Below are 10,414 nucleotides of genomic sequence, written 5' to 3'. Positions count from 1 at the left end.
GTACCTGAGTGCATTGGGTTTGCCTGCCAGCACTCATTTACTGCTATGTGCGTGTGTATAGCCTTTGAGAGCTTTGGCAGCAAGAAGAATCTTGCAAGAATCTTGCAAGAAGAATCAGCAAGAAGAATCTTTGTGGCTGCCCTTACATTGGTGCGTAAAAGACCCAATGTTAATTGTCCATTTCAGAATTGGCCTTAATAACAAAAATAATTCTGATACACTTGCGCAGGCATTTAGGTGCAAATTTCAATCTGTTCATGCTGTTCCTTCTCACGTGTGGACTGCTCACTGGTTACAAGTGTCGCGCTTTTTCTCGTGTTTATATGCATGTTCTTACGATTCCATCTTTCCTAGTTCTTTACTGTCGCCACCGTCATGCCCAGTGTGGTGGATTTGTCCTGGCCAGCCTCCTATTTTTGCCCTCCAATATTACTGTTTCTTTTTGCTGAAAATTCATCATTTTCACTTGCACAGGCCTGGACGCTGTATATTCTCACCCCGGCCAGCCACCTCTTGGTTTTGCTGGGGGAAAGCAGGAGCTAAGGTGCTTCGTGTGTGGCTACACCACAATTTACCACACCACCATGAAGGTCCATCAGAGAACACACACGGGCGAGCGCCCGTTCACGTGCGACCACTGCGGCAAGGCCTTCATCCACAAGGGCAACCTCGTCGTGCACATGCGCACCCACACCGGCGAGAGACCCTTCCAGTGCCACCTCTGTCCCCGGGTTTTTACACGAAAGAGATACCTTGCGCACCACTTTAAAACTCACAAGGCTTTGGGCTGATGGTGTTCACTCGTGAACTGTGACAGAATATGCTGACAAAGCTTGTCGTGTGCCCACCTCGTCCTGCAAGTTCTGGGTTAAAAAAGCCAGGTTTGGAACTAGCTTGCACATGTTAGTGAAATATGACAGTGAGCCAGTTAAGTGGCAGAAAGAACATGCATGATTCCGGAGCATGTGCTAACCGGACAAATGCGTCTCAGAGTTTATAGTGGATGTTGAAAGCTATTCGCGTGCATGGATTTGACTAAGAGCGTGTGGTTTGTGCAAGTCATCATGTACTCTTATCCACGTGTTTAATTCGAAGTTGTATTGAACAAAATTATTTGCGAAGTACTCGTTCACTAATGCTCAGGATTGCGTCAGAGCTGCACTTAAGAACAAATTACTTTATATTTTTCCGCTGTCCCAATTGCCCCTCTACATATGCAGACCTGTCACACTGCCTTTTCTACTGCTCAGCAATCCAGCTCTTATCCTCCCCCTTTCCTTTTCATCACTACCTGGCTCGACTGGATCGGCCCCGAAGGGGAAGAACAGCGTTGACTGGTCACGCAGGCAGTCGAAATGCTCGGCCTATGAATTTGGCTGAATAAAAGTCTACTACTAGTACTATTTTTCTGTATGAAAACCATTGTGTATCATTATTCACCTGAGTACGCTCTCGGCAGCTTTGTCCTGTGTGAGCTTGCCATCAAAGCCTTCTGTAAAAAAAAAACCCTAAATCCCTACCGTGAATGTACCAATATACTGCCTTTATCATTTCATTTAGGACAAAAAACCCTCCATCTTAGTAGGATTTCTTCCCTGTAGCAGCGAGTTAAGTTACAGTGTCTTAATATAACCTTTTTTTCTGTACTATCAAGTGGCTTTCAGGCTTGTTGATAAGAGTGAGCCTCAGATCCATCATTATTGAGTCTGAACAAATGGGGCTTCATATGGAAAGAAAGAGCATGTATTCCATTATGCAAATTCCATGCACTAACTGTATGACATGCCACACACACCCCTCTCTATTAAGACTGAAGCATTGGCTGGTTTTGCTCAGGCGAAGTAACGTATACCTCATTGATGACCCTTGCAAAGCTCTTAGGATTGGCAAGGAATAATGACATGGGCGTAGGCAGGGGCGTGCAAAAGGGGCACTTGCCCCCCACTCAAGCTATGCCAGCTCTCTCTGTCCTTCCCCCCCCCCCCTTCCCCAGCCGCGATGTAACACGGGTTTGCACCCCCCAAGGCAAAATCCTGCTGACGCTCATGAATAATGACCGTTGTTTATCGACACATTATTACTAATACCTCATCTTAGATTAACAAAGTTGTACTCTTGAAGAAACTGCAGAAAAAGTGAAAGGTTGGTTCAGATATTTCTGGAGCCTCACTACTGACGATGCTGGCTTTGTGGAAACCTGTGGTAGTGAAGAAGCAGCGCAAGACAGCCATTGAAACCACAGTTGCGTGAATGTGCTGTTCACACTGTATGAGATGTGTTACTTTCAGGCACCAACCATACCTTCAGCCCATGATCATTGAAAACTTAGGTGGGTGAATAATGCGCATTAAGCACACTTGCACACTGTAGCATGTCAGTAGCTTGATATTAATTTATAGTGTTACATTTTACTTGCAGCAGTTAATGGGGTTCTGAACCACTTTTTCAAGTAAGTAGTCATTGAATGGCTTCAGCATCGGAGTTTACTGCCTCACGAATTGATTTGCCTCTTGAATTTGCCAAGAACGAGCGGGGTTGCATATGTGGATTAGTCACATGCTTGAAGCGGTTTTTCTCTCGTCCGGATCAGTGCGCTGGGAATGAAGCTGCTTCAGTGTGCATGAAATGTGATGGCTCTTTCCCGTTGCGATTCCTATACCCACTAGTGGCTACTGGGTAATGCTAGCAGACTATGGAGCATGGCGCCAGCGCATGATGACACCCCGTAGCAAGAAACGCATCTGATCTAAACACAACTCTTGATTTAAGTTAGCTATTGGCCAATAGCATGCTATCTGTTGTTTGATGCCAAAGAGCAGGCGCCAGCTGCTCCAAAGAGGGCAAGTACAGGCCACTCTATGAATAGAGGGTGCCCGAAAAAATGGCAACCTTGCGCTCTGCTTCTAAACGCTCCTTGCCATGCACGACTGCAAAGTTCTGGCCGAGTTGTTGATAGCAGTGTCTACTTTCCGCAGGATGTGCTTTTTCACCAAGCTCAAGGGTTAGTTCATGACCCACTTAAGTAAAGCCACAGATTTTTCCAATTTTTAGATGCACCGCTGTGGAGTGGTTCAGAGCATTTCAGGTGAACTGAACAGACCTACGTACAAGGACAAAACTGGACAGGGCATACCACATAAGGCAGAAGCTCACAACTATTCCATAAATAGGTGCGATATTGTACTCTGCTCAGTGCCCTATACAGTTTTATCCCTGCACATAAATTTGTTTTTCAATACAAGCCGAGGATGCCACCCGGGTCCAAGGGCTTCAAGCCATCACCCGATGCCATCATCATCGACGGAGAGTGGCACTGGACAGGGGTTAATCCCCTCTTCCCCCCGCCTCGCCCAGACTTTTAATAATGTTTATTCACTCACTCACTCAATACAACCAAGAGGCCACATTAGAGCTATACTTTGTCACAGTTAATTTCATTCACAGAAGTTGTCTGACTACATTCCGTCACTCACGATACTAGTTTGGCGCAATTTACATTGTCTGAAGATGGTTCACACAGTAGATACTCACCGAGAGTGGTATGAATGAGAAGCACAGAATTCATATCTATAAAGTCACACAGAGCAATTTACAATGCACAATGCACAATTTGCAATGCACATTGCAAGTGCACAGAGCAATTTGCAAACTCTGAGCGAAGCAACAATCAGTCGGTGATTGATTTGTATAGCCATTCGGCCCCTTGTGTGACTCTATCTAGTTGTTCATTTCATCATTTCATCAACACCTCTTCTTTGTGTTGCTCACCAGGATGCGGACAAAGAGGCAGCGTTTTATGATGCCACAGTGTCGACTGAAAATGAAAGTGGATTTGTAATGCTGAAGAAAGGATGGGCAACTCTCAACTGAGATTTATGGTTCCTTGCCGAGTCTATAGGCATAGTAATAATACGAGGACAAATGTTTTAATTCACGCATTACCAGATAACTAGCAGATTTCATTCACCGCTTTCAAAGAATGAGATTGTTCCTTCTATGCTTCCAAACATGGCGCTTGCATGCTGTGCCTGTGTGCGGCGCTCACACGCAAGCATCTGTGTGGTTTTTGAGAACCTTTGAAATGTATCAAAGCAGGCAGATGATTATAAATCTTGCCTCCATGTCACTGTTCACAACCCCTTCCCAGCAATGCCTTTTTCAAAGCACTAACTATTGCTTTTTTGTTTGTTTAACATTCACAAAGAACAGTGAAGAAGTCTTTTGTCATGTGTGCTGATGCAATTTAGAAAGTTCTGGAGGTGTACTGACATTGCTGTCAAGTGTATAGAACTACAATTAGTAGTTATAATGGGGCTAGGAAGGGATCTACCACCTTTGAGATGGTTATCTGTTTTAGTGATTACACGGACATCTTGGACATATGGTAGAGATAAAAATTTAGTCTGCTTAACTAACACAAGGAGAGCACAGGCACAGCCTATGCTCTCACAACACACTCATTAAATTACTTTGACATTCTCAGTCTATTGCCTTCCTACTTCTTATTACCTGTTCTATTTTGGTTGTGCGGACTTTAACGACTGGTTTTGCATGCTGAGACTTCGTTGCCAAGATGTTAACACTTGACTCGCCTTTAATGCACTTTAGCATCTGACCTACCATTAATTTGCATTATGTTAACATTCGATTCACCTTTAGTTGACCTGAGATTCCTTTTAATTATTTCTAATCACTTGGCATACCCTTGCTACATAACGTTTCTTTCGCTGTTACATTTGATCCACTGTTAATGCTCATTTGATTCACTTGCATACACTTACTACTTTAATTCGTGTGATTAACCTTTCATTCATTATTAATCTTATGCACTAATTACCAGATTGCATTATTTGGCATACCCTCACTACACCAAGGTATGAGGTTCCTTTGAAACACTATTTCACTTACACTAAGCGTTTCCTTGGCCCAAAACAAGTGCCGAGACTTTTCTGGAATGGTATTTTAGCAGTAATTAATGTTTGCGAACTTAATGTCTTACTGAGCCTGTAGCCAACGATTACGGTCGTGTGCAAGCAAACAAAAAACACGAACGCACAGCAAGAAGGAACACGAACACAATTTATTACTAGTTATTTGAGCTCCTTTCCATCTGTTAATGATGACTTACCAGCTTGCTTAACAGTCTGTCCTTCTGAAATTTCGCTTCAAATAGACTGGTTAGAAATGAGCATTTGTATTAGTAAGGCAATCTTAGAAGATCAGCAGGTATGCAGGCATTCACAAATCAGCAGCATTGTGATACCAGAACAAGTCTTGCGGTTGAGTGGTCTGAGGAACAGGGCTAGTTACTGGCAGAGTCCAATTAGCTTTGGCCAAGTGGATAGAACGAATAGGCGACAGACCAAAGTTCTCAAACTCTTGCCTGACAACCGCTCGAATGTGCAACACAAATGGCAAATGGACTGCCTGAACGTATGCTGGAACAGCTGCCAGAGACATTGCCTCCAGCTCGTGGCAAACAATTCGTATCTAGTTCTCTAGTGCTACCCACCGACTTGGTGGCACTGGGTCCTCAAGCGATGACGTTGCAGCAGTATTGTGCAACTTGTGGAACTGACGTATTTTTGCTTGCTTGTAGTGTCAGCTTATTTTTACGAGAGCATCGACTGCACCTCATTCACGAAAAAAGCAAGCAATAGTAATAATTGGGGTTTTACATCCCAAAAACACCATATAATTATGAGAGACGTAGTGGAGGGCTCCAGAAATTTTGATCATCTGGTGTTCTTTAACGTGCACCTGAATCTAAGTACACGGGACTCTCACCTCTATTAGTTGGACACAATGTGTGCAATGCCCACTAGAATGTGTCCAACTTCATCAATCTCTGACATACTGCTGTCAGCTTTCTTGCACAAACCCAGCACATCCTGAATGTACGCCACGTAGGATTACATTGATTTCCGAGTATGTTTTACCACGTATGTACACAACATGCATAAACAGCAAGGATGGCGGGATAAAAGCTGTTTAAAGGAACCTTGACTCATACCACCTCCCCATACTAGACCAGCATGACAAGAATCCGCAATGTGACGAGTTCTCACTCCACAGGCAGCTGATGACCAATAGGCTGTCGGAACAAGTTTCTGTTTACATATCTGTCCGCTTGCTTGGTTATGCTTATGCATGTGTATCAAACTGGACGTGATCTGTCCCTAGTAGGTAGAAAATGACGTTCACCAACATCATCGTAGCGGCCCACTTGTTATAGTTGCCGACACATTCATAGGTGTCTACCCAGCCCTCCATGTCTCGCTGTCTACCCCAAAAAGGGAATGCAGCGCTGCCTCACAACTAAAAAAAAACATTTATTAGTATGAGAAACGAGCAAGAGTTAATCTAACAACTCGAAGTCCTCGTGGCCACCACGCATGCCATCAATCGTTCAGCCCTCACCGCGCCGACCGTCCACCACACGTGCACATGCACTCCGCCAACCCCCCGCACATTGTGTTGGCTGGCGCTTTCATAGGAGATCTGTGGGACGCGCGCACCCCTACTGCGCAGCACGTGTAGTTATCGGGTGGCGATGCGCGCAATTCCCACAATATCCAAGCAATCTGTGCCACAAAGCCTGCCAGGGTTCCAAAGATGTAACAGGATGGTAGGTGGCCTCCTTCACTGCTATCTCTTCGTTGGCCATCTCCAACAAGTCAAGGCGACCGCTTCCAAGCTCCATGTTCAGTTAATGATGACACTACATATTCCGCACCTCTACCGAATATGTTCAGAAAATATATATACTTACACAGTGAACAGGGAGGCGGTGCATCAACCGAGGTGGTGAAATCCACACAATCCTTCTCTACTTTTCTCTCATCTCAATTCCCATGACTGAAAAGCTACACGGTTTCAGATTTAAGAAAATGGCATCTTTGCTCTGCGTTCTGCTGTAAATGGCACATTATTGTGATCCACCTAAGAATACCAATTATGGTTTGTCAGAAAGAGGCTTCATAATAACTTGCATGACAGAGTTTAATGAAAGCATTTGCAATAAAAAGATTCTCAAAGCTGGGTTCCACAGCACATCTTCACTTCAATGCATGCCTTCATCTGGAGCTATACCTAATAACACTTATTTTTGGGCAAGCTGGTACGATTTAGTGAACATGATTTTTGGGCACTCAAATAACAGATGCAGAGAGAAACACACAGACACAAAGATTGCCACGTTTGTCTGTGCACTCCAACAATTAAACACTTTGGATGATGTGCATCTTAGCGTGCACTGCAATGCGTGCACGTGTGAACCACATTTTACGCGTGTCGGCAAATTGACAGGAGAGGCAGCAAAACGGCTTGTGAGCTGCACGGTTCATTAAAAAGAAAGGTATCATGTATATTAGCGATACCTATGTTATGTTATACCATACTGAGATGCACTTGTTTGATGCACACATGCAAAGGCAAAGATAAACCTGTATTGTTACGTCACATCCCGTGTGTTGTGTATGTGCTAGAATGGCACCGTGCCCCATCTTCCGTTTTCAATAAGACCAGTTGGTAGTCACGCTGCGTGTTCCTCTCTGCATCTGTTGTTTTAGCGACCAAAAGACATGTTCACTTGTCCTAGAGGGCAATTTACAAGCTGGACATGCAGCTTCCAACACACTGCCCTGTCGCATTTTCAAAGTTGCATGCACACTTTGGTTTTGCTGTATTCAGGAGGTTCTTCAAAAGAGTGGACCAACTGTGCATCGCAGATTTGGTCTATGCCACATAATGACCTTATATAGTAGAATGTATCATTACAACAGCATCTTAACAGTGTAACATTTATGTAGCAGCCATGACACAGCAGTTTAGCCCCTCTTCCTCAATGTTTGCATGTTACATGCTACAGCCCAACCAACTGAATTTGTTACACCAATAAAAACTGCAAGTTATTAACAGAGTGTTTCTACAGGCTACAATGCAGCTTATATGCTGCATCAACACATCAGAAAAATGTTTTTCAGCACACCAAAGCCTCTGGTTTGTCATTGGACGGTTGGTTTACCCTATGTACCAGATTCACCCTGGCACAATCAGCACCACAACATACACAAGATGCTTTACATACAGCAAGCCCTATGCATACTAAAAACAACTGTACTGTCTTGCAAGTGCATGCAGGAGCCAATTGTGTGCTTGCATTGAGCTAGAAGCCAATACAGCACATAATTTATTAATTAGTGATTTCATTCAGGTGATTGAGAACAGACTTGTGTAGAAAATGTCACCTGCAGCGCTACAGTGGTCTTCATTGCTGTGAGGAACATACCTACATGGATTTGCAAATTAAACACTTTCCTCCCCAGACTTCTGCACGTTTTCGCAGTGCACTCTATGTGCACTAACAAAATCTGATGATGGAACACTTGAGAACAGGGTAGCTATATTGCATGGCATTCCTTCATAGCAAACTGTGATAGTGTATTCTTATGAGCAACCAATGCCTGGTTTCTCTAAACAATTTCAATTATTTATCATTAACACTGTTTTCAAGCATGTCGTTGCTCTGATGACACAGAATTTTCAACATTGCTTCCTTCCTGTTGTAAATATGGAAGGGGCAACTAATTTACTCGTCACAGATACCAAGCAACAAAGCAGTAAAATCAGAGCTTGCCACAAGTTATTAGCAGGGCTGTTATGAACCAGGCCATGCCATTTGTTAAAAGGAATCCTCATCTTGGGCCAGTCTTGCTCCATTCTTCCAAATTGCAGCTACAATAATGGTACAACGCGAGTGCCAGCTATTTTAGACCATAACGCATTTAGCTGCCGTGCAAAGAGTGTCAACCTTGATGATGAATGACCAACCATTGCCAAGCATCCAATCAAACAAGGGTGTTGTTGCACCATGGCCAAAAACCTTGGGGCCAACCAACCAGCAACAGCAATGCACTCGGTGTACAGATTGGCCACAGCTAATTCTGTGTGGGTCATAAGACACACATTTGCATTATCACAGCCAAAACAATGAAAAAATGCAGCACTCCCTCCATAGGTCCCTCTCAGACACGCACAAATAACTTGCACTGTCAAGGAACTAGTGCAGGCCAGTGAGCTTTCCAATGAGCTCCCACAGTGGTGCCATTTCAACCTGTTCAATGAGCCCAAACTCCAGCACAAACAGGATGAAGTGCTTAAAGCTAGTGTTGAGGTGTGCCTCTTCTTTCATGGACACCACCTCGTGGAAATGCTGGTGGTAGATGTGCGCGTACACCCGAAACAGCCGTCGCAGGATTGTTTTAACCACAGGCAGGAAATTGCCAGGAAAGGGGACCCCGACCCTGGAGGGGAACAGCGTCTCGTCCTCCAGGTGGTTGCGGGCCCAGCTGAAGAGGCAGTCAATGTATTCGGGAGCCGAGCATCGGATGGGTTTCTTGTTTGTTGGGCCATCGGCCCAGCGATACTCGTACTTGGGACCAGCCAACATCACTGCACAGCTAATTTCGGTGCAGTGTTCTGCAACCGTGCCGTAGATCATAGTGACCTGGTTGAACAAGTCCACCGTGTGGACAGCAATCCACTCGTGAAAGTCTATGCCCTCGGGTAGCCGAACGGCTTCGCGTAAGTTGCCACTGCCCAGCGTGGCTGCTGCCTGCTTCAGGAGGTGTTGCTTGCACACCTTTGTACAGCTCATATTCATAAATGTTCGTTACATTTGGTACAAATGAAAAGTTACACCACAACAAACAAAACTGGATCCCGCGGCATGAGCTACTGTACGTCTAATGCACACCGAATAGCATCCACCACGCAATGTGCACAGCCTCCAAGCATCGGAGTACACTTCACTTAACGTCTGCAATTTGTTAAACATATAAGTGATGAAACTAAAAATACAAACAATAAATAAGATGCACTGAATGTTAGCTAAATTCTATAGGAGCATCCACACAAAAAGGAGTCTTGTTGATTGCTCTCGTAAGCACGGGCCTGTCAAGTAGGCAGCGAAAGTCATGGACACTAGCGCCCGTCAACAAGCCAAATGCACCACCACTGCCCCGAAATGCTACAAAATTATACCTTTATGAATCCAGAAATCATTCTGTTATGGCTAGCAAAAGTACTGTCTTCCGTGCTGCTCTACTTCAGTGCATGAAGTCTGTCAAATTTCGAAGCTGCCACTCGTGCTTCTGGAATGTGATCACCACTCCTCTTTAAGCAATGGATACCCAACTTGATAAACAAGTGATCTGATAAACTGCACAGAAAATGGCAAGCAAGAACTATCACAGCTTATTATCTTTTTTTAGCTTAACCACTGGCAAATTAAATGAAGGTAACCAAACCCAAATTGATTTCAGAAGTAAAAAGAGACAGCCGCAAACAAAATAAAAGGCTCTTAAAATGCTGCTCGTTCAGATATACTCCAGAAATGCAAGATGCACAGCCA

The 10,414-nt window shown here is 44.3% G+C and overlaps 1 protein-coding gene across 1 annotated transcript; it reads right to left on the bottom strand.

Annotated features, from left to right (window-relative positions):
* Positions 1 to 6,984: 6,984 nt before the first annotated feature.
* On the bottom strand, positions 6,985 to 9,664 carry LOC119395702 (MOB kinase activator-like 1). Its single transcript, XM_037662712.2, has one exon. It carries the CDS (start codon positions 9,662 to 9,664, stop codon positions 9,062 to 9,064), a length of 603 nt encoding a protein of 200 aa, XP_037518640.1. The 3' UTR covers positions 6,985 to 9,061.
* Positions 9,665 to 10,414: the final 750 nt, after the last annotated feature.

The sequence above is a fragment of the Rhipicephalus sanguineus genome, chromosome 6 (assembly GCF_013339695.2).
Source record: "Rhipicephalus sanguineus isolate Rsan-2018 chromosome 6, BIME_Rsan_1.4, whole genome shotgun sequence".
Classification (NCBI taxonomy): Eukaryota; Metazoa; Arthropoda; class Arachnida; order Ixodida; family Ixodidae; genus Rhipicephalus; species Rhipicephalus sanguineus.
The sequence above is the reverse complement of the archived record's forward strand: the minus strand, read 5'-3'. Positions and strand labels throughout refer to the sequence as shown.